The 24,545-nt window shown below is 38.7% G+C and overlaps 1 protein-coding gene across 2 annotated transcripts in view; it reads left to right on the top strand.

The window, feature by feature from the left end:
• Window positions 1–13,793, top strand: part of LOC121481868 (cytochrome b5) — a 37,548-nt gene extending 23,755 nt beyond the window's left edge. For both annotated transcript variants that reach the window (XM_041739466.1, XM_041739467.1), the window contains exons 2-5: window positions 4,472–4,600; window positions 6,473–6,502; window positions 10,525–10,559; window positions 12,249–13,793. In XM_041739466.1, coding sequence (XP_041595400.1) covers window positions 4,472–4,600; window positions 6,473–6,502; window positions 10,525–10,559; window positions 12,249–12,330 — 276 coding nt within the window. In that variant the 3' untranslated portion in view covers window positions 12,331–13,793. The remainder of the gene's footprint in view (window positions 1–4,471; window positions 4,601–6,472; window positions 6,503–10,524; window positions 10,560–12,248) is intronic.
• The last annotated feature ends 10,752 nt before the right edge of the window (window positions 13,794–24,545 follow it).

Below are 24,545 nucleotides of genomic sequence, written 5' to 3'. Positions count from 1 at the left end.
TACTGAGTTGTCTTCCTGAATCCTCTCCTGACCTTATATATGTTGTTCACTCTGAAGACCAGGTTATATTTTTAATACTAAATCTACTTTTGTCACCTTATCTTCCTAGATCTTCTCAATGGCTTCTCATTGCTTGCAGAAGAATGATCAACATCACTGAAGAGGCCTGGAGCCCTGTGTGGCTTGCCCTGCCTCTGCTGCTTCCCCTTTCTCCCTCCTCGGCCCTGTCATGGGACATTCATCCCCTGTCTCTGCCCCTCCTTGACCTTGACTCCTGCTTTGTATCTCAGCTCAGTGAAGCCACACCTGAGTCCTTTGTGTTGTAGCCTTTATGGCGCTGTGCTCTTTTGTTGCAGAACACTGGTTTTCACTTGCAGTTAGTTGTACAGTTAAATATTATTCCTGTGGGATCCCTATTAGTTTGTAAATCCCCCAGGGCATGATCTGGGGCCTTCTCTGCTCCCTGTGTCTGGCACACCTTGGTGTCTGGCCATGGAGACGCTTGGTGTGTGTATGTTGAGTGGATCGACTTGAGCACATGATAATGCAAATGGAAAATGAAATCATCCTCTGGAAAAATGGGAGATTTTATGTTAGAAGTACAGCTGTCATGGAAATAGCTAGTTTTCGTAGCTGCGCCCAGTTCTGTTCATCATGGGTCCTTCTTACCATCAAACCTGATGTTCCCTCTCGTGTCTCTCTTTGGGCCCTACAGCTGCTGACTGCCACCACATAGTGGGATGAATGGGGCTCTAGTGAGGTCTGCTTTATGAGGGCAGAATTCTATTATAACTTCACCAGGGTTTGCTCAGACTCTTGAGGAGAGTCTCACATCTTTTGTTACCTCTGATCTTGCCTGTGTGTGACTAGGCACTTGTTCTTTTCCGTACATCTTTCAGAAAATCACCAGATAATTTTCATCACCTAGTAGCAGTTTGTCTATTGCTTTCTTCTTTGAAGCTTTACCTTTTCTTTGAGTTTCTCTCAAATTCTAGAAACTGCCCAACGATAGCAGTTAAGTTTTCTCAGAGCTTCTGGGCACAAAGTTGTAGACATATGTCATCCCTGGGAGTAACCAAGATGGTACCAACACCAGTGTCCCCAGGTCTGACTCTTAAGAGTGCTGACAGGTAAGGAAGTGAGTTTCCTTCAGGCTTAAAATGAGATGTGTGCATATTAAGGCAGCAGCATGCATCTACTCACAAGAGTGAAGAGAGAGACAAGGTAAATCACCAGGTTTCAAACCATCATGATTAGACTTGATATATTTCACAAAGTGTGTATCTCTCTCTCCACACATCATAAATATATTTCAAGGAAAATACTTGGTATTACAATAAGCAAGTCCTGTATCTTTCGCTGTCTTATCAAGACGAGTTATTTTGTTCCAGGGAAAACAAAACAAAATAAAACAAAACACAAAACCACCTTTTAGTTAGTTTGTGTTTTTTACTATTTAAAAAAGTAGGGCAGGGCAGCCCAGGTGGCTCAGCGATTTAGCGCCGCCTTCAGCCCAGGGTGTGATCCTGGAGACCCAGGATCGAGTCCCACGTTGGGCTCCCTGCATGGAGCCTGCTTCTCCCTCTGCCTGTGTCTCTGCCTCTCTCTCTCCTTCTCTGTATCTCTCATGAATAAATAAATAATATCTTAAAAAAAAAAAAGTAGGGCAAAGGTATTTTAGTGTCAATTCATTCATTCTGTAATTCTTCTTAAATAGTGATCAGTGGAACCAGTGGAACCCAAGATATCTTTCTTGTTTTTCCCTGAAATAACTATGTCACAGAGATGGTTTAGGTAAAGTCTAAAGCATAGCTAGATGCACACATACGTACATGCAGAGACATACTCTTCTGTTGTCCTTGCTTGGTCAGAAATTAAGTTGAGAAGTTGCCCTTTTGTTTTAGGTTAAGATTGTCATGTTATTCTCTGTGAAATAAAATGTTTACTTTGTACATTTTAGCATTTTAAAAATCAAAATTCTCTATTTTAAAAACTTGTCTTGTTTTATAATACTTATCAGAGGCCCAATCTGTGTTTTTTAACCTCATTTGAAAATTTTCTTTGAAGATAGGCTGTAACTGGAAACTAATGATTCACTCTGGGAGATTTGTCTATGTTCACATATCCTTAATAAGAACCAAAAGTTAAGGAACTCATGAGTTCAGCCACCCACTTTGAAGGAAAACAGTCTGTGAACTTACATAATTTGTGGGTGCTGAGTAAGTTGTCATTTTATATCTCTTGTGTTTTGCTTCTGTACTCCTCAGTCCATGTCCAACAGTAAGTAGACTGTTCCAGAATCAACAAGTCATGGTTTCCATTGCCACAATCTTTTTTTTTTTTTAAAGATTTATTTATTTATTTATGATAGACACACACAGAGAGAGAGAGAGAGAGAGAGAGAGAGAGAGAGAGAGGCAGAGACACAGGCAGAGGGAGAAGCAGGCTCCATGCCGGGAGCCCGATGCGGGACTCGATCCCGGGACTCCAGGATCGCACCCTGGGCCAAAGGCAGGTGCCAAACCACTGAGCCACCCAGGGATCCCCATCCATTGCCACAGTCTTGAAGGTGCATCAGGAAACTTCAGATTGCCTTTCAGAGTAGGTAGTCAACTGCCTTTATCCTTGGTGTGACCTCTTGTGTTTGTTTAAAGTGGATTTCTGACATTCTGCGCCTCCAGTAGAAGACGTTTAAATAAATCTGGAAATTCCTGCAGAATAAAGCATTACATAGCTATTTAAAAAGTCATTTTGAGGGACGCCTGAGTGGCTCAGTGGTTAAAGCATCTGTCTTTGGCTCAGGGCCTGATCCCAGGGTCCTGGGATCGAGTCCCACATCTGGCTCCCTGCATGGAGCCTGCTTCTGCCTCTGCCTCTCTATCTCTCTGTGTCACTCCTGAATAAATAAATAAAAATCTTTAAGAAAAAAAAAAAAAGTCATTTTGAGGAAAGATGCCTGATGACGTTGAAAATATTTTTTTTGACGTTGAAAAATATTTAATGAAAATGCTAAATAGTGTTTATTCGTTAATCTGTGTCAGACACCTATATTAAAGCTTTTACTCTTTACAAATTTTATGGGATAAAAACCATTATTTTCCTAAGTTCACATAGTAGAAGTAAGTAACCACTAGCATTACTGTCTCTGTCATGTATTATAATCTGTTTTTAATCTAACAAAACCGTATGTCTAAGGTAATGATCTCAGTTTTCCTTTAAAAATTGTTCACATATGTACGTGTGTGTATCCAGCCCTATTGAGAAGCAGGGCCATAGGTGATTTCTGCTTTATTCTTTCCTGGTATTTTGCAGTTTTACTATTTATAATAGAGGGAAAAAAACCAAGTAGGAGTTTTCTATAGCAGTAGATATATTTAAACAAAGTAGGAGGGGAAACGGATTTCAAAACAGAATAATTGTCCACCTTTCTCTGTTTATGTACCTTTATGTTTTTCATCACTGGGAGAAATTTAAGGACAGAGTGCTGTCAGTTATGCAGAGAATTGTTCTGTTTAGTTATTGGACACGTACTTTTAAAGGTGATTTGCTTAAGGGCAGGGTAAATTTGATCTAAGGAAATAGTGAAGCTCAATTAAGAAGGTTTTTCTCCCCCATACATATATTTAGGGTGATATAACCAACCACTTAACTTTCTTTTCACTTGCTTGAGGGCTCCGTTCCTTGCCTGAGGATCTCTGGACTTCATCTGTGTCTGTGCCTGGGCCCCTCTTGTCAGTCCTCCTCCCTGCATTGTGACCATCTGTTTTTTTTCCTGATTAAAGTAGCTAAGAGCACTAAAATATTTCCTTTCCACAAGGGCTTTCCCCCCAAGCCCCAGTGGAGTGTGCTGCTCTTTCTCCCTCGCCTCCCTTGTCCACATCAATAATTTGTCCCTATAGCAAGCAGCTTGAGCAAGTCACTGCTGCACCTGGTTGCTTTCCTTTTTCTTCCTTCTGGAAAGTGAGTTCTGTTGGAGGCAGGGGATGCTCTTGCCTGTCCAACAGGCTATATACGCTGTCTGTACTTGGCTGGCAGACAGGGTGCTTTTCAGAGGTGAGTTATCACACAGTTTCCACCGAAGACATAGTTGTGTAAGTCCACACTTAGACCAAAGAAGTCAAAGATCAGGGTAAAGGTCAAGAAAAACAATGCTGAGTTTATGGTAAAGCAAAGAAGGCATTCCCCAAAGATTAAAAATCTGTTATCTAATGCTTTACTACTATAAGAGTAATCTAGGGAGATGAACATCTTGATTATTGGAGAAAGAGTCTAATGAACTTTCAAGAAGGAAATTGAATACAAAAGAGTATACAAAAGAGTATACTGTTTTCATCTGTATTATGGATGAGTTGTACTCACACATTGTCATCTGCCACTTCTAGAGTAGCAATTTGGTTAAAGAAACTGGCCACTTCCTTTTAGCTCATTTGCCTGGAAAAGTATTTATTTTTTGTATCTGTCCTTCAAACAGCATCCTGGTGGGGAAGAAGTATTAAGGGAACAAGCTGGAGGGGATGCTACTGAAAACTTCGAGGACGTGGGGCACTCTACAGATGCCAGAGAATTGTCCAAAACATTCATTATTGGGGAACTTCATCCGGTGAGTATCTCATTGGGGGCCTTCTCTTTAAGGCTGTGGGTTGACCTTGCTCAAAACTGTAGACTTGCATATTACATAGTTGAAGCAGAAGTAAAGCAAAAATAATTCCTCCTGATTTTATAGCACCATTCTTGTAATAAACAAATCAACCAGAAATTTCTTTGTATTTCCCTGGTTACAGTTTTCACTGGCACTCAGAGTAAGGACTCTGTAACCCAAGGCCATGGTAGGGGGACACAGCCTCTCAGACTGTGAAGTGTCACCAAGCAACAGATTTTAGAAGAGGGGGTTCTTTAACCCAGGATAGTTTTTTTTTTTAATTTTTTGACTAAAATATTTTACTTAAGAAAATCCCTTCTACTGTCATTAGTTTGAGGATATTTTATTTTATTTTATTTATTTATTTATTTTTTTTTTAGGATATTTTAATTAAAAAAAAAAACTGATTTAAAAAAAATTTTAAACCACTTCTGTTAAATGAACAGATAAATAAACTCTGCCTTCTGTAAAACCTACACATTCTCCTCACTCTTCTCATTTTACCCCAGATTGTTGAGAACATCACCTTTGGTGCCAGTCTCTAGACTAACTTTGGGAAAGTGCTGGCCTAATTTAGCTTTTATATTAACCTGGGGCTGTAATGTGAATTTAGGCCCTTCTGTGGCAATTCTGACTGACCATATAAACCTTTGCTAATCTGTCAGTGGGAAGTTATCAGGAATGTAGCTGAACACTTGGGAAGAGGTAGTGGTGTGCTCCACACAGTGAATCCTATGCCATGCATTCAGCTTTTCTCACCTCTAGAGAGCACCTGGGCCTCTCAGCAGGGTTGCACCATCTCAGTCTTCTGTCTGCCTCCCAGCTCCTGTTGCTTCACTGGGAGCAAGCCAGAGTGGATAGCGATCCTGTTAGAAGTGGCCTAACAAGAATTAGCATAGGCATGTCCCCTCAGCTCAAGTAGGCACTCTGAGAAACCACTGAAAAACAAAAACCTGTATGAAAAGTTTTGTTGGTTAATGGTTTTTACAATGACCATGAATGAAGGAAAGTTTAAAGTACACTTTTTATTGAAGGCCTGAAAATAGGAAACCTGTTTCAGAGCAATTTCCATTGAATGGTGGTGGTTGTTTGGTGGTAGGGAGGTGATACTCTGAAAGAATAAGCTTCACTTACCTGGAGAGTTTATTCACCCACATATTTTCATCTTCCTCTTCATACTTAACTGAAGTGAAGTAGTTTTATGGTAACCAGGGAGGCCTTCCCTTAAAATGTTTGATTGTATCCTTATTCTTTCCTTTCCAAACCTGTGGGTGTAAAGCATGTGGGTTTTCAGGCTGTGACTACAGCATTCTGCATCATCTCCCTACTGGGATCCCCTGTGGTCACCTTCAGGTGACCCTTAATTTGGACTACTTCAACCAGAGGTTTTAAGAAAATTACAACCCTGCAGTTGGGAGATTGCAGGAATTCACTCAGGATATCACACCCAAGTACACACATATAGCAATACACATATACATACACTCATTTTAGAGGATAGGAGGGAAGAATCTCAGCTGATCCCTGAATTAAAGTTCAAAATCCAAGTCTAATAAATGTATATGCACATCAACATATACATATGATTATCGTGGATGATATTCTAAACTTTGGGACTCTAGATTGAAAATTAATCATTTAATCAGCTATTAATTTTTACAGTCAAGTCAGATGGATCAAACTTTGTGATTAACAACCTAGATAGATGAACTCAAAATATTAATTACTGAATATAATTTTTAAAAAAACTCAATAAAAGCAAGTGCTTTGGACAGTGTACTTTTGGAAATGTTCTTTCATTCTGTAATGTGCCTTTTTTTTTTTTAATTGCAGGATGACAGAGCAAAGATAAACAAGCCTTCGGTAAGTGTGTCATCTCAAGTGTCTCAGTGGCTGTGTCTGTCTTCACTGTATTTCATACCTGTCAAACTGGAGGACAGAAATCTTTTACCTATTTGAGGCCAGCATAGGTCCCTCTAGGTAAGATGAATATGTAACCTGTTGGCTCAGCAAAATACTTTGTATATAGACCACCTATTGTGTTTCATTCAGACAGCTTGTGTGTTCTCTTTGTAAGACTCTCAATACATAATTTTTTCATCATAATTATTAATAGATACCTTATGAAGAGCTACTTGTATAAGTAGTACTGTGCTGCTAATCTCAAAGATTTGACACAGGCCTTATTTTCAGAGAACTTAAAATCTGATTGAGCAGAGGTCTGAATACTTGAACCTTGGAGGACACTACCCATGTCGTCTTCATCCACTTGGGACATAATAGGTATTAAATAAATATTTGTTGGATGAATGTAATGTTAATCAAACTAACTAATAATTTTTTGATGCATTTTTCATTAGGAAAGGAAAATATATTCTAGTAATAACTTATTTTATGCCCTAGCTCACTAGCCCTTCCCTCTGAGTTGTTCATCACTTATGTTTGAAGATAAATCCCTAGTAAGAATTGATGACAACCAGAGCCCCTGAAAGTACAAGCAGACAGAATAGTTACTGGCCTATAATTAAAGGAGGAAAGTTTTACTTAAACCACAGAAAGGAAGGATAATTTTTCCATTTTGGTTTCTGCTCTTTTATTAGAGCCCAAAAGTAAGACTACATAGGGCTTGTAGGAAGAACTGGTGAACTCATTTACTAGCTGCTGTTGACAAGACATTGTCTTTAATCCACAGCAAAATCAAAGCAGTAAATCCAATAGCGCATAAAGGCCATGCTTACCTTCATACCTCAGACAGTGCAATAAGTCTTGCATAATACTATTTCCTACAAAGCAATTTCATTTCTATCTTCTCTTCTCCCTATTCAGAAAGTTCAGTGTTGGTGATTGGAGTACTTTGGGAAGATAAAAAATGGACTTCCAGAATTTGAATTGCCTCTGTAATAGTTGCTCAGTCTTTGCTGTTGGTTCATAAGACATTAGCACCTTTGTTGAGGGTACTTTTGGGATAACTGAAATCCTGTGATGCATATAGTTTTTGCTTTTTCTCCACAGTCAGGGAAAAAGTATATATTTTTTCCTATTAGGTGTTTAGAATGTTAATAATTTTGGTGCAAATCATTTAGTTATAAAATAAAGATTTTGTTAGGTTCATTACATTAACTTAGATTTAATAATGTAGGTCCAACCATATCTCGAATTTTGATACCTACAAACAGAAATTAGGGCTGAGATGGTAAGCAGGTCTCCTACCATACTGTTACATTTCTGAAAGACAGACCCTTTCCTCTTTTAGAACATACATGACTTTGCTTATGTGAGCAGAAGTGGAGAAAGGCAGGACAAGAACTCAAACTTTCTTTCTTAGAGGCCGTAAGCAAATACAGTGAAAGAAAATATATGACCACTTTTTTGAATTTATCTTTCTTATGCTTCTACTTTGCCAGAAGATAGTGTCCTTAGATAATTTATTTTGTTGTGTCTCTGTATAACCATCTGTCTATCTCCAGGCTGGTAAGTGTACGCTGTGGTCTGAATTTTTTTAATATTGCCACATAAAATATCTAGTTGAATTGTGAAATATGAAGCAACAAAGATTATTATGCCCAAAGGAAAACATGGTGTTTAGTTGCCAAAGTAAGGTATTTGTAGACCAAGAAAAGATGCATTTTTAAATAAATTTGTATCTATCAGATTTGCTTACATGGAGGGTATCAGTTTTATCAGTACTTTTTCTTGGTTGTGGTTTTCAAATCATTGCTGTTTAAGTGACTTTATTTGGTTCTTACGAAAACCCTGTGGGATCCATAGACCTTCCAGGGAAGGTGTAAAAGCAGTGAAGTTCAGACCTTGTTACAGGTCACACTGCAGAGCCATGGCGAGGACCCATCTCATGTTTGGCAGATGTAGTCTCTTAAGCTTCTCCTGAAGGCTCTATACCCCAAAGGCATCAGTGTCCCTAGTATTTTTAGGAAAGCCTTCTAATTAGGGAATATGCTAAAGTAGATGAATGTATAAATGAGATTATTTTGATTTACAGAAACTTGATGTACTTTGCATGATTTTATGTACAGCTTCTCATGTCCTGATGGAATTAGTAATCATTCCTCTGTGAAATTGAACCCTTCAAGGTCATGAAGTGAACAGGTGGCAGAGCCTGTAATAAAAACCATAGTCTTTTCTCTGCCAGTTGGTTTTTGACATATTTGTTAGTTAAACAAAACCCAACTTAGGCCCCTTAGACCACTGGACAGGCGAGACAGTTTCATTTTCCTTTTTCATCAGTGTGGTAAGTGGTTATTTAAACTTGCTTAACTCTCAGGCACTTTTAGGTTAAGAGCCTAACGTAATAAACACTCAGAAATGTATATAATTTTTTAAAGTACAGCTCTTTAGAAGATCATGATTGCTGGTGGCAATGGTGCCCTAAGAGTTGTAGCATTAACACACAGGACAGTGATGGAGGAGGAGGGACAGGCCAGCCTAGTTTCCCTAGAGTTGTCAGTATGTTTGTAAAATGCACGTGCTTAGTATAACAAAATAACAGATATGTGTTTGTGTTGTTTACTATTCCGGGCTTAACTTTCTATTGTAACAATAATATTTTACCTTCAATGAACTGTTGTGCTCCAGTTGCTGAACTTATGTCTTCTAATAGCTGAATAATCATTTTGCATAGTCCAGTGACTTCTGGTAATCTTGGTTAATTTTATTCATATATACAAAATTAGAAAGATAATCTTGCAGTAGTTATGAATACTTTTTGTAGTCGCTAAGATTTAACATTGCTTGAAAAGATAATAAATGTGTGTTTTCTTTTTAAATGATTTATTTTCCCCTCCACTGTGTCAGGAATCTTAAAGGCCATGTTTCCAGGTTTGTGGGTCTCCTAACTGATTTGCTTGCTCTTCCCTAACAGTTTTCTGCTTTTTCATGGGGTTCCTCTAATGTGCTGCCTCACTGTGTGTGTAGCTTTGCCTCATCGCAGAGTGTGGATTGTTTTGCTAACGGCTTATCCTGTGCTTTGGGAAACTGCAGAGATGAGCTCTCTGATGGAGCTACCTTACTTACTGCTATCTCTGAGGCACTAATACTTTCGCGGGTGTGAAATTTCAAAGAATGCTTAAGTTTTCAATCCCAGAAAAGTTTATTTTTCCTTAGGCCTTCATCATTCAGCTGTTTGGGGAACTATGTATCTTTCTAGAGCCAAAATTAGTTCATTTTCATGGTACTGACAGAACTTCTCTCAAAGTTCTGGAAGACACAATAGGCCAACTGTGAAAGACCCCAGCACACACACAGGGCATCTTTATTCGGAGGTTTCTTGGCTGGTGACTGTGTGAGGTCAGTCCCTGAAGCCTCCAGGTTTTAGAACTTCTTGTCAGAGTTAGAAAAGGCCAGGAAAGGTGTTGAACCAGAGTGTGATAATTTTCATGACAGTTCTTATTTTTCTTTTTTTGATTGTCATGTCTTTTTAACACAATTTGGATACACTTTTACTTCATATAAAATTTAATGAAATAACTGATTTTATTGAATGTTTCATTCATCCTTTTAGAGAATCAAACTTTTCTTCCTAAAGGTAGTGTTGGGGTTATGAGTCTATGTACATGATCTTTGTCTTTAGTTTCTACATTATTCAGATGTGTACTGTGTTGAGGATATTTTATGTAGCCTATTTTTAACTTTTTTCAAATTATCTAGGTTATGTTTGTAAGCAATTTAAATACAGGATTCTTAAAATATTTTTTTCTGAAAAAATGGTGAAATTAGACATTTTAGTGAAAAGTTTATGATGTAATTTTCCCTTTCAATGTGTTTTGAAGAATAGTGAAAAAAATATTGTGGTCTTATTTTAAAATGTTCTTAGTCAATTGAATAAATGTTCAGATGTTCCCTTTAAATTTACTTTTTCTCTTGTATTTCAGGAAACTCTCATTACTACTGTTGATTCTAATTCCAGGTATGTGGTAGTTTTCGCTTAAAGTAACTATGATCAGAAAGCCCGATGAATCAGGGAGGGATTAGGGCCCCTCCCCCATCTGACCCATCTGAGGCTCAGGCTTCCACTGCCCCCCTCAGTGGACATCCCAGGGACATCTCCACTTGGTGCCCAGGTGACTCAGGACGCCCCCTCCTCAACTGTCAGCTCAGACTCTGGACACTCTTCAGAACAACCCCAAATCTCGCCCTCCAGCTGCATCCACCCTATAGAATACACAGAATAAATTGGGTCTCCCTTTCTCCAGGGTAGTCCTGTGGCCTGCACAATCTTTGATTGTCTAGGCAAACATTCTTTCTATTCAGTATATGATCCATTTCTAATCTTGTAGTGATCATCTCTTCCTAAGCATGGCTCAGTGTTCCTCTAGGTGTAACGTGAATCTCTCATTCTGGGACTGGATTTCTGTGTTACAGTCCAAGATCTATTACATTTGTGTCAGCTCTACCATATTGACTTGTATAATTGGCATTTATCTGTCTAGTAGATAAAGATACTTGGCCCCAAGCTCAAAACCACACGTTTATGCCTGTTTTATTTTACCCTGTCAAATATAACTGCCCAGTCTCTTGGTGTTCTGGTACATTCCCTGCCTTCAGGCAGTAGTACTTTGCTGTATGTTTCATTGACAGGTCAGTTTTCTGACCTATCAGAACCTCACCAAGATGAAAGTTACATTTGCAGTTTAAATCTTTTTATTGAACTTAATTTTTGTATGAGTTGATATGTATTGTAATGAAAAGTATTAAAAGATAGAAAGTTTATGACAGAACATAATTGTCTTTATAGGTATTACCTGGTCTAATTCATATTCTACAACCTGTATATTTTGTTTTCTAAGAAATTATAGATTCATAGCTAAATTGAAGATATTCTGGCTTTGTCCCTGGTTTGATCTGTGATCTGTCATTTATAGTGAATTAAAAAACTATGCACCAGGCCTGAAAGTGTGCAAATTAGGCATTTTTCTGAGTTTATACCTTTGAGCCACAGATTAAGTAGTTTGGGCATGCTCTTTCTTGATTTGTTAAATCTACTGTGCATGTGTAACGATTAGATTTTCAAAACAGAATCATAGAACATAGAGCTGTGGTGCTCATAGCAACCTTAATAATCCTATGGCTCAAATTCCTTAACTTCATAGTCTCTGAGATGTGCTTTTCTCTTGGTTATAGAGCCTGCTGATGGCTATCCCAAAATAAGAACCTTGATTTCCTTGTTCTCAGTTTAGTGCTATTTTAAATTCTTAATGTCTGTAAATAGAATAGAAACTGTAAGGAATATTTGCTTTTGTGAACTTATATACGTTGTAACCCAGAGTTTATGTCCTTAGATAAGTCACTATTCATAGGTAGCATCTGTTGGGGGAGTGATTCATAGCTCTTTGTATAAGTCTATTTATAGATATAGATTTACGTGGATTGAGGTTGGGGGTCATTAATTTTCTTATAAAGCTAGAACAGTTGCTGGTATAGTAGAGCTTGTGTTGCACTCACATTGCTTTTAACAACTCAGAGTTGACTTTTCATCTAGGTAGATTACAAAGATAATAAAAACCTGCCATATTGATTTTCGGTAATTAGAAGTAGCCAAGGTTTTGAGTTCTGTGTGTCAAACAGCGGTACAAACATCATTGCTGTTTCTTTCCAGCTGGTGGACCAACTGGGTGATCCCAGCCATCTCAGCACTCGTGGTAGCCCTGATGTATCACTTCTACACAGCGGAAGATTAAACACATTCTCAGAAGCCAATCAAAGAAAAGACTGCTTTGGACCGGGGAGAAAGAAGCCAATGTTAACTGCTTCAACTGACAGAAACTTTCACCCAAAAAATAATTTTAATACACCAGTTTCCCTTTCTCCTACTTTGAATCAAACCAAAAGAGAACTCTTCTGTTCTTTCTACTCCTGAACTCTTAGACTGTGCCTTTTGTTCATCAACTTTTTTCGATGTTCCATCACTACATAATTTACTTATTATAGGCGTGATATTTTAAAAATATATCTGGCTTTTAAAATACACCACCCTGTTTGCCCGTCTATTTAGCATATAATTGTCCTAAACATTTAGAATCTGATTATTTAGCAGAGTCATTTAGTTTGCTAATCATTCAGACCCAAGTAGTCTATATGACGTGAGGAGGGGAATGTCCTTAGATCCCTCCTTCATATCTCCCTGAGCAATTTAGTACCTGCTTGCCCCAGCATAGTTTCCTTTCCCAGGGAATTAAGAAAAGCTCAGAAATGAAAGATTTCTAATTGTTCTACGTGAAATAGATGACAAAAAGAAAAGGTGGTTGTAGGACCTATGAAAAAGATCTCTTTTTTGATTAAAAAATATAGTCAAAAGAAAACCTCACAACTGTGAGAGGACATTTTAGCTGTCCCTTCTCACAGACTAAAGATTTACTGAAGAGGTGCTTAAAGTCTAAAAAAGATTCCTCATTCAGAGGCAAAAACTGTTTATATACTCATTAAGGAAATGTTGATTTCCTATTTTGCAAAAACAAAATTTGAGAGAGATAACAGGACATTTGGAATCTGATTTTTGAAGAAATTTAGCTGGTAATGAACCATGAGGAATTCTAGTATGACTCTGCTCATTTTTTCTTTGGAGTTCCAGTAGGTTAATTCTGTCGTTTTTGTTTGTTATTCTCTGCCCCATGCTTTTTTTTCTTCTAAATGTGGAAACTTAAAGGATGAATTAGATTCTAAGTACTTTGCAGTTACTGTATGACTATGCAAGTTTCCATTGGCCTTCTAACCACCTGATAAGCAATAGAGTTCTTCAGAAATAACTAAAACACATTGGAAAGGAATTTTTAAATTACAGAGTATTGTTTAAAAAGAGGCAACAAACTCAAAATTGAGTCACTTGTGCTAAGCCCATGTCACCAAACCAAGACTGATTACAGTTTCAGTCTCTCCCAGGAGTGGAATCTTAAGCCAGTCAGTCTCGAATGATCTAGCACTAGTGGAATAATCAGCAGGAGACATCCTCCCCAACCCATGACCCCTCAAAGGAAGGTGATTCTGCCTGTAACAATCAGCTCTGCTAAAATAATTTCCTTGTCCCGCTTCTTTCTGCCCATAGAAGTTTTCCATTTTGTACAGCTCTTTGGAACTTCTTTCTCTTTGCCAGATAGGATATTGCCCGATCTATGAATTGTTGAATAAAACTGATAAGATCTTTAAATTTTATTCAGATGAATTTTGGACTTTAACAGATTGGGTGGCAGTGATGAGATCTGAAGGAAGCTTCTGACAGCCTTGGGGGGTAACGAGAAACACAGGCATGGTACCCCACTAACTGCATTCTCTGTGTTTCTCACGTTTCCGAGGGCCATGGGCAAGTTCCTCTCAGCTCTGAGCTCTGCTTTCTTTGTGTCAAGCTCCTGACCTAATTGGCTTTACAAGGACTCATTTGATTTCAGTCCCTGATTTCATATTGAGAACTGCTGGCAGTCTAGTCTGCAGTTTTCCATCTGATCGGAATGCTTAGCTGTTGGTTAAGTCTCCAATTCCATGTTGCCCCTGGTTTAGTCCACAGTTCTCCATTTGTTTGGTTTAGTTCTGTCCCCAGTCCCATGCTGGGAATTGCTGGTGGTCGCCACCTGGGGTCAAACTGGGTGTGACTTAAGCTGGCCTGGATCCAGCGTGTTTTGTGTAGTTAAAGGCTATTGCTACTGGGAGTCTTGGAAGCCAAAAGCTGCTTGATTATTGAGTATAGGTTGAACATTTAAAAGCTGTTAGAATGCTTGCCACCCAGCTTTATCCATAAGTTGGTCACACAACAGGTCAGATTGACATTAGGTCACCCGCCAACCACAAGAAAGTCTCCATGCAGTAAGGTACACTGTAAAACCCACACAATCTGCAATCCACGGACACATCCCCTTATATATTAGTTTGGCTCCAAAAGACACAAAGCCTTAGTTCAGAGTTGAGCACGCCACCTTTTGATACAATTGCTTATTTGATGTCTAAGAACTGCTGTCCTGGAAGCTGTAGATATTTACAACAAAGTTTTACTAAATAGGATCTGGAATTATAATGGCCATTATGAAGAACATTCCCAGTAGACAAGATTCTGAAAACAAGGGCTCACAAACCAAACAGAATGGGTTACTTCAGGTTATGGGATATCCTCCTCAGATGTCTTAAACTCCTTGGTCAAAGTGTGAACTAAGGGGCCATAGTCGAAGAATTTCCTATACCCAGGGAGGATCCCCCAAAAGTTTCCTGAAGAATTTAGTCATTACCAGGGCCAGTGAGCCCAGGCTTCCAGATCTCTGTGAGCTTAGGCACATGCTGGTCAACGCTGAGGAAGCCCAAAAATGGATGCAGGAAGCAGATTGGCATAAACCCGAAGATATTTAGGAAGCAGATTGGTGTAAACCTGAAGATATTAAGGATCCTCGCTCTTAAACACACTTACCTCATGGACCAGAAAAAGTTTATAAAATGGTGATTGACCTTTTAAAAGCCATTCTCAGAAGGAATTTTCCCTGCCTGCCTTATTTGGTTTATTATTCAAAGATAAAAGGTGAATCTGTGGCAGACTTTAAAGCCTGTCTGGAAGCACTCTTCCTATGGCATTCCCATTACATACTGTAAACAAGGTCACCCAACATGCTCTGCTGCCCTATTTGTAAATGGATCTGTTCTTGAGACTAGGAGACTGATTAAAAATAATAATAACCAGGGTGGAACTGAGCTCCCATAAGTCTGACAGAACTTATGACTGCAGCTGAGTATTTTGAATGGGATTTGGAAACAAGACCATAAACAAAGTTGGCCATTAGTGGCCTTATGGATCCCTCATCTACTCTCAAAAGAGAGTTCCCATATGGGTCCCCCCAGAGTTGACAGGACTCTGGGAGATTTTTTTGGTAAATGGCTGTTACTCCCTTAAACAGCCAAGGAAAACTGAAAATGAACGGAAAACCTTGCCAGATTCTGGTGGATAACTGAAGCTACACTCTAAGACCACTTGGATCCTGTGGATGAGGTCTTGGGAAAACTGGCAGAGGCTGGCTAAGGGTGAGGGTCCTTACCAGAGTCAGCTCTCCTGGATCTCTGTCTGCAGTACCTAGTTGAGAGGGGAAAATAAAGTCCTTGAGTTGTCTTTCCAAGTCCAACCCACTGGTTATTGACTCCCTCTCCTTCTCTCTCTCTCCCCCAGTGATAGGTCTTCCCTTCTCCCTTGCCTCATTTTGCGTCCTAAGAACCTACCTGGCTTTGGTTTCAACCTGCCTTGGACACAACAGTTGTCATTTCTTCCTTTGGGCTGTCTTTGGGAGTGACTCTCTGGATCTAGGGAAGTTAGTCATCTTTTCATGCTTTTTGGGGGGACCCCTCTTAATCTGAGAGGGGATGTTCAATACTGCCAAAAATACTTCTTGTTTGTCCTAGCTGAAAACTAATAAAATATTTGAAGGATTTTTGTAAAGTACCTCTGTGGTCAAAAGATGGCCAAACTGGAAGCTGATATTCAGTGTCTGATAGAATTTTATTTTAGGCCTTCTCCCCTAAGCTAAAATAAAACTATGCATCCAGAAGGAAAGAAAAACCTTCTGAAGGCTTTGTAAAAGATTTACTAAAACATCCCAAAGACAAACAGGTCTAAATACAGAACATAAACATCTTTGATTTTCATCTTAGTTGGAAATCCTCTTCCTGATATGAAACAAATTGAAGATAGTGTGGTTAGATGGACACATCAACCCTTCGGTAGAATTAGGCAGTAATCCAATTCTTAGAGGAATTAAAAACAACTGTCCTTATCTTACAAATCTTAGTAAAGCTAGAAATGCAGCTCTGGGAACAATTGAAATTTCATCTATTGTTACCAGTCCTGAAACTGCTTTGATTGCTCTCAAAAGGCTTGTAAGTATTGTAAAAAATTCTGACCTTAAGAAACAAAGTTTCTTCTGGGAGGAACCTGCTTTTTTTTTCCCCTGTGCCTTTGGGATGTAAATGTTCTAACGGGTCTTCTCCTGGCAATCCTAATTAGGCCATGTCTTTGAAATACAAACTTCAGGGAGGTAATTCTTACCAGAAGAAAAGCAAAAGGGGTGGGGGTGGGGGGAGGGAAGGTGATTGGAAACGTAGGCAAATGAATAAGTGTCTTCTCTATAAAGAGCTTTAGTCTCCTGAACACGTAACCTTTACTTTTTCATCTTCCAGACACGCGATTTGGATCCATCTAGTGAGTTCTGCATTATCCTACCTATCTCATGGCTAAAGTCGTAAAACAAAAGCTATTAGGTCTCTGTTTTCTTCTGTCTATATGTATACATATGTTTATATATACACGTATTGTACATGTGTGGTATTTTCCACCTCCATATGATATTGCCAAAATTAATTTGTAAAAAAAGCTCTATTCAATTGACATAAAGAAAATTAGATGGTTATATGAATAAAGTATTCATAAAATTCTCAAAAATATAGAGACCTAAATGCTTTTTGAGATCATGTGATCTAGGAAAACACTCAGTATTAAAGCTGATTAAAATTAATTAGTTTAATTGAAATAGACATGTCTGTAGAATTATCAACATTAAAATAACACACACATTTTTTCTTCTATCTGGATTTATTAATTAAGTTCATGTTATCTCAGTTTATAAAATCTTTCATCAGGAAAAATGACTGGGTATGATATTTAAATTTTCATAAGTAAACATAATTGTTGAGAGAACAAGTGAACCAAATAGAACTAAATAGAATAACTGTTAAGTGGGTCAGAAGTTTTTAGTTGAACTTTTTAAATAGTTTCCCCAAATCTTTTTGGTAACCTGAAACCTTGAAGTTTTGTTAAGTTAAATTAGTCATTGAATGCCTAGATCATTACTTAAATAAAATATTGAAATTAATTTACTGAATATGGATACCCTTTTCTACTTTTTGGCTTCTAAAAACAACTAAAGCTATTTGAATCTATGAGTAAATATGTTTTGTGCCACAGTGAGAAAGCATGTGTTTCTAGAAAATATAAAATGTATTTATGAATTTGCCAAGCCAGAGCAGGCTAAAGTAAAAGCTCACAATTGTTAACTTCCTGGTTTTCATCAGAAATTAAGGTTTTTTTAAGCATTAAAAATTGTAACATATGTAAGGTACTAGAAATAATAAGGGACGACGTATTTCTGTATGCAAGGAAAGGAAAATGTGTGCTTTTGGTAAGAGATGATGTGAGGAATGAAGATCCACTTTTGTTGAGGGAAAAGAGTGATTTTGCACTTAAGTGAGTGGTTATTTCAGAATGAGAAACAGGAAAAATAAGACAAAATTTGAGGGGATATTTAAAAAGTCAAAATTTGTGGAAAAGAAACCTTTACAAAAGGTTTTTATGCGTGATCAAGCTGGCTAAGATTGGAACAAAATTAAGATTTTTTAAAAATCTTTAAAAATGATTTTTTTAATGATTTTTTTTTTAATTTAATGTCAAAAGTAATCTGCTAGGGCACCTGGGTGATTCAGTCAGTTGAGCATCCAATGGCTCAGGTTATGGTCTCAGAGTTGTGAAATCCAGCCCTGCATTGGGATCCATGCTTAGCATGGAGTCTATTTGAGATTCTCCCTCCATCTCTCAAAATAAATAGATAAATCTTTTAAAAAAAGATTCTCTGCCTCTGCCTCTCCTCCTGCCATGCATGTATGATCTCTGAAAACAAAACAAAAAAACATAATCTGCAAAATTGGAATTGGGTGTTCTGTTAAAAGGGCAAAGTGTTCTTGAACTTTTGGTCTGCTTTTGATAGGTTGTAAAAGGACTTTACTTTTTAAGTAATCTAGAAAACAAAGATTATATGGTTTATCAAAATAATTTACTGTGTTCCATGATAGGTTTATCAGGTCTTTGATTACTAAAGAAAACGGAGTCTTCTCTGTTGAAAAAGCTAAGGTTTTTTACATAACTATTTAACTTTTTGTATTTACCTAAAGTCTTTGTCATTATGATTGAATGGATAACTAAGTATTGTTTCACAGTGGCCCATAATCCTATTTGACCAAGTGTTTTATTTATTTATTTTAAAAGATTTTATTTATTTATGAGAGATAAAGAGAGGCAGAGACATAGGCAGAGGGAGAAGCAGTCTCCCCACAGGACTCAATACCAGGACTCTGGGATCATGCCCTGAGCTGAAGGCAGATCTCCACTGCTGAGCCACCCAGGTGTCCCTTGACCAAGTGTTTTAAAACCTTTTGATATTTTTGATAAACTTTCCCCAAACCAGATTCTAATTGATGTCTTTCTGAGCTGGAGATAACTTTGGGATTTTCCAAAAAGTCCTTGTCGCATCCCAGAAGATTTGTTATCTCTCCTTATCTTTTTAGGAAGATGTTAAAGTAATTAGTCTTATCAATAGGTTACATGAGAAGTATTGTCAAATAAGTCATACCAAGCCTTTTTTGTGTTGTATAGATATAATAAGTATTCCAGAAATTGCATAAAATCCTAGAAATTTGATATGTCCTGCTATAATGTTATTAGTCATAATTTCAGTTATCTTAAAATGTGTATCACAGAAATAACTATATTTTCTTTTTAAATGAACTCTCATCAGATTTAACGCTGGACATTGTACAATCTTTTGTCATTTAGTTACAATTTTACACTGATGCTTTTACAAAAGTGAGACTGATGGAAAGGACCCTACTAAGAACTCTTGATCACTGACACTGCTGCCAAATTACAGAGTGTCAATATGTGGTTGCATATGTCACAACTGAAGAAGGCCCCACCAGACATCTGGTCCTGTGCAAACTCCAGAGACTTCAAAATCAAATTGACAAAAGAAATAGTCAACATCAAAGTAGACTGCTTCCACACAAGATGCCAGATCAAGACTTCATACTTTACCTAAACGAAACCCTCTCCTCTCTCTTCCCTTCACTCCAGCATTGGCCTGGAAAGATGACACCACTGTGTATCTCTCAGGCCATTGCTAAGACAGAGTGCAGGAGACTCTGGATTTGTCATCAAAAACTCTGATCTCTCCATGATCCTGGAGCCCCCTGGTCTTCCCTGGATCAATTTCTCTTCTATTCCCAATGTCACCATAAACTACAGTTGATTCCCCACCCCACCCCCGCCCCCCGCTCCTTAGAAGCCACAGACTCTGACTTTTATAGCCAGAACATCCAGTGCTTTGTTTTTGCCTTTGGATTGCTTTAGAGAAAATACTGTTTTAATATAGAATAAGGTATTTGGTATGTGAAATTTGAGCAAAACAAATTATTTACAATGAACAGCGACATCAGGTCCATGTACAGAATCTGTGAGGCTGGACTGACCCAGTGTAAACTCTTTCTGCTCCTCTCTGACTGTATTTGTGTTCACCTCATCTGGAGGTACATTTTGGTTTGGCCCCAGGGTGGGGAACACTCATACTCAGAATAGTACAGAGGCCCCCTTGAGAGATCAGGGTCCACTCCTGTGCCATCAGCATTTGCAACATGGGCTTGCATATGAGGTGAAGGGGAATGAGACGGTCCACGCTCTCTGGGCAAACGGGGAGGGGCAACAACAGGTGAGGATGTTCCTGCAGGAAACCTGGATGTCCATCTCAGAAACAATAGGAAAGGATAGGAGGTGTACGGTGTTTCCATCATGATGGATGAGGAGGGGGATGGTTCTGTCAGGAGGCATATTCTGCAATACACACACGTTTGAGAATTTGAGAGTGGTGAAATCATTACATAAAATCTGAAACCTAAGTCATTATCACTTGTTTTTTGATTGTCATGTGAACATTTCCATCAAGATTGAAAACAAATCCCAAATTGTAGGTGGTGGGAACAATGCATCTGTCAGGGAAAGTCCTAAAAATGAGGAAATGAGCAGTGTTTGTTTTCCTGCTTCTCTCTACTCTTGCCTCAGCCTGCTCACAACCCTTTTCCTACTGAGGCTAGTTAGTAACTGCAAAGAATCCAGTGAGTCATGAAATTCACTATGAACCAAAGCCTACACTGTGAAAGTAAAATTTCTGACATATCAAGGGGAGTTGTTTTAAGGAGGGTAAGTGGGCAGCAGGTCTTCTCAATCCCACACGTGGTTTCTGCATCTGATGATATTTGGAGTCTCTCTAGGGCCAGGCTGAGTTTACTAGAAGCACCCGTAGCTCCTGGCATGAGGCCGTTGTGTACTCCATCATCATATTGCCTTTAAAGAAGAAAGAAGCAAGTGAAACAAATTTTCTTGTGTGGACAGCTTAGGTCCCTCAGGAAAAAAAAATGCAGAATATGCAACTTCAAACATTTCATATCCAGTCCATGTAATGTAAGGAATCATTGAAATGGTATGTTGTCACTTTAGATGAGAAATTTGATTTAATATTCTTGGAGCCATGGGGAATTCTGGAAATAACTGAACAATGAGAAGTTCTAGTAGAAAGAATTTGAAATTCCCATAATTTTAAGTGATGTGTATCCTGTGGTGAACACTCAATAATTTTTTAAAACTCTTGTTTTATTATCCTAATATTTTTCTGAACTGAATTTCCACTTCATGATTATACTTGTCATGTCAATAGCTCTTTAGGAAGGAATCAGTTGAGAATGGTCATGGAAAAAATTAATATTGTTACAAAGAGGAGTGGAATTACCTTCACATTCATTTCTTAGTTTACCAGTTCAAGAACACGGTAAAAGATCTATAATTATCTTGGAAGAAAACAGGTCTAAATCTTTATGATTCGGATTTAAGCAATGGTTTCTTGATAATACCAGAAGCCCAAGCTACAAAAGAATAAATAAATTGAACTTCACCAAAATTAACAACTTTTGTACTTCAAAAGACACCAGCAGGGGCGCCTGCTAGGTGGCTCAGTGGTTTGGCACCTGCCTTCGGCCCTGGGCGTGATCCTGGAGACCCAGGATCGAGTCCCGCATCAGGATCCCTGCATGGAGCCTGCTTCTCCCTCTGCCTATGTCTCTGCCTCTCTCTGTGTCTCTCATGAATAAGTAAATAAACTCTTAAAAAAAAAAAAAAAAAGACACCAGCAAGTAAGTGCAAAGACAACACACAGAATGGGAGAAAACATTTGCAAATCTGGTATTTAATAAGGGACCTGTAAAGAACTCTTACGACTCAATCTAACATAACTCAATTAAAAAATGGGCAAAATATCTGATTATACGCTTCTCCAAAGAAGATATACAAATGGCCAATGAGCAGGTGAATTGAAGTTTACTATCATTAGGGAAATGCAAGTTAAAATCACAAGATGCCACTTCATACCCACTTGGAAGGCTGTAATCAAAAATTCAGATGATAAGTGTTGACAAAGAGGTGGAGAAATTGGAACTCCTATGTATTCTTGGTGGGAAAGTAAAATGGTGTAGCCACCATTTTACAGAAAACAGTATCACAGTTCCTTCAAAAGTTAAACATGTGACCCAACAATTCCACTGACAGATATATGCTTAAGAAAATTGAAAACAGATGTTCAAAAATGTGTGCATGGATGTTCATGGCATTATAATTGCCAAAAAGTAGAAACAACCCAAACATCCATTAACAAACGAATGGATTAACAAGAAGTATTGATTGATTGATTGATTTTTGTAGTGGAATACTATTTAACAGCAAAAAGTGCTATATGATAGGGTTACAGCATGGCTGAACCCTGAAAATGGGATGGTAAGTGAGAGAAACGAGCCACGAAAGGCCAGATATCGTTATGATTCCATTTATATGAAGTATTCAGAATAGAAATCTATAGAGACAAGTGGTTGGTTAGGTCTGGGGAAATGGAGAGTGGTGGCTAATGTGTGCTGGGTTTCTTTATGGAGTGATGAAACTGTCCTAAAGTTGGCTTGTGGTGATGGTTGCATGTATCTGTGAATGTACTAAAAAGCCATGGTATTGTACAGTTTAAGTGGGTGAGCTGTATAGAGTGGGAATTACGTTTCAGTACAGCTGTTAAGAAATTCAACATGATCCAAGTAAACTCATCCTCTAAGAAATTGTTCTCCTCTGGTTGCCTATCTCAGAAACATCTACCCAGGTCATGCCAGGAATGGGGGTGACGTCCTGCCTCCCCTCAGGATCGCCTCCTAAAATCAGCCATCTGCTAAATGTGGTGTCCCGTAAGGTGTGGGATGCAAAACTAGAGGAGGGGCTCTTTATTTTTTGCCCTGTTATATAGTTTGAATGAAAATGTTTGACTTCTGCAATTGATAGTAAGAAATAGCTGGAATGATTGATGACTCTAATACCCATTTTCTTTCTGCACCTCCCATGCCACCGCTGAGTTTACACCTTCAGGTCTTCTCTCCTGAATTGTTGCTGCAAGTGCTCCCTGGCTCCTCCCACCTGGATCTGGTCATGCTATTATTTTGTTTCATGCTGTGTCCTCAGAGTCTTTTCCAATTCCTGGAACAGAGGTATTTGTTGACTGAAGAACTAAACTAAGGTGAAGTCCCTTAGCTGCTCCCCCACTCACCATCTCTACTTCTAACCTCCAATCCCCATCACCATCAGATGATTCGTCCAAAGATACCACTTTGATGTCACCCTTGCCCAAAAGCCTTGGCAATATCACCAAGTCTGGTAGTGCTGAAGGCACTTGACAAACTCCTCCTCAGCCTTTAAAGATAGTGATTTTCAAGAACTGCGGCCAGAAGGCTGAGTGTTGTAGGTTGGAGCACAGGCACATTTAGACTCCAGCACTCCTTCAGCATAGCATGAGGTGGAGAAAGATGTTAGTTGACAGAGCTCTGATGTTATTAACTCGCTGGATCCTGTTGGCTGATTAAACCCTAGGAAAGGCCACGTTAGTGCCTCGATCTTGGAGCCTGTCCAAAAGATGAAGGATGAGGGAGGGTAGAAGGTTATCAGTAGCAAACACAAGGGAGGGCCAGGCTGGCCGCGTATCTGAGGGTCAGGGAAGTTCTGTGCTCTTGATTAGCTTATGCTAAAGTCCCCTTTATCTCTGCCAAGCTGTGGTATCTCATGACTTCAGCAAAACCTGCCCCCAACCTGAGTCTGCAGTCTAACAGGCTAGTAAAGTTTACTTGACAGCAAGCCCAGGACCCAAAAGCCTTCCTTTTAACTAAAACCTACTGGTTTGGAGGGCCCCAAGTGACGATCTTCTCAGAAAACTGATTATTTCAGCATTCAAGACCTACTACTGTGGCTTAGCAGTAACTAGAGAAAACATTTTTTCTCTTTCCTCTTGGTGTGATCTTGGTCACTGATTTGCCCCCAGACACTGAATACGACTTAAAGCAACTCTGTGTTTTTGGTTGAAGTTTTCATATATTAGAGAAAATCCTTTCAGGGAAATCATGGAGTAGGTCTTTGCTCTAGTCTCCAGAACTCTTGACTGTTGATTGTCTTTCAGGATCATCTGTGCTGAGCATTATGCCTATTCTTGGCTGGTTCCCTGTGTTTTTCAGATCCAAACCGGATTCCATAGCCCTTTCAATTCTCTTCTCACCAATTCTCTTTTTAAGGCTCTTCTCACCAGAACAAATGCTTCTTAGCTTGTGGCTGTCTTCTGTGCCCTCTGCAGTGCCCGGCTTACTCTCCTCAAGGATTCCAGGTCAGCTTGATTAAGGCCGGGAGAAGAAAAACTGTTCTAGTGCATTCCGTCTGTGTAGAAATTGATTCCATAATGCTTACAGGATTGGTTTAGATTTCAGGTTGGCTGCCTCCTTATCTTCAGATTGTGGTTGAAGCCCCTTTAACTATGTGTGGACGGTTGATTCCTCAAAGTCAGGTAAACTGGGAAATCATTTTAACTTATTTTAAGTTTACTCAAGTGTTCATTTATTTTGTTCAGAGCTTTTAAGTGTGGGTCCACCGATTGCATCAGTAACGCATCATTTAGATCTCCCTTGCTCTTATGGCCACAGTATTTCTGGAGTTTTTTTTTTTTTTTTTAATATCGTTAATTTTTTTTTAAAGATTTTATTTATTTATTCTTGAGAG

The sequence above is a fragment of the Vulpes lagopus genome, chromosome 24 (genome assembly GCF_018345385.1).
Source record: "Vulpes lagopus strain Blue_001 chromosome 24, ASM1834538v1, whole genome shotgun sequence".
In the NCBI taxonomy this organism is placed as follows: Eukaryota; Metazoa; Chordata; class Mammalia; order Carnivora; family Canidae; genus Vulpes; species Vulpes lagopus.
This window is presented reverse-complemented; position numbering and strand designations above follow the sequence as displayed.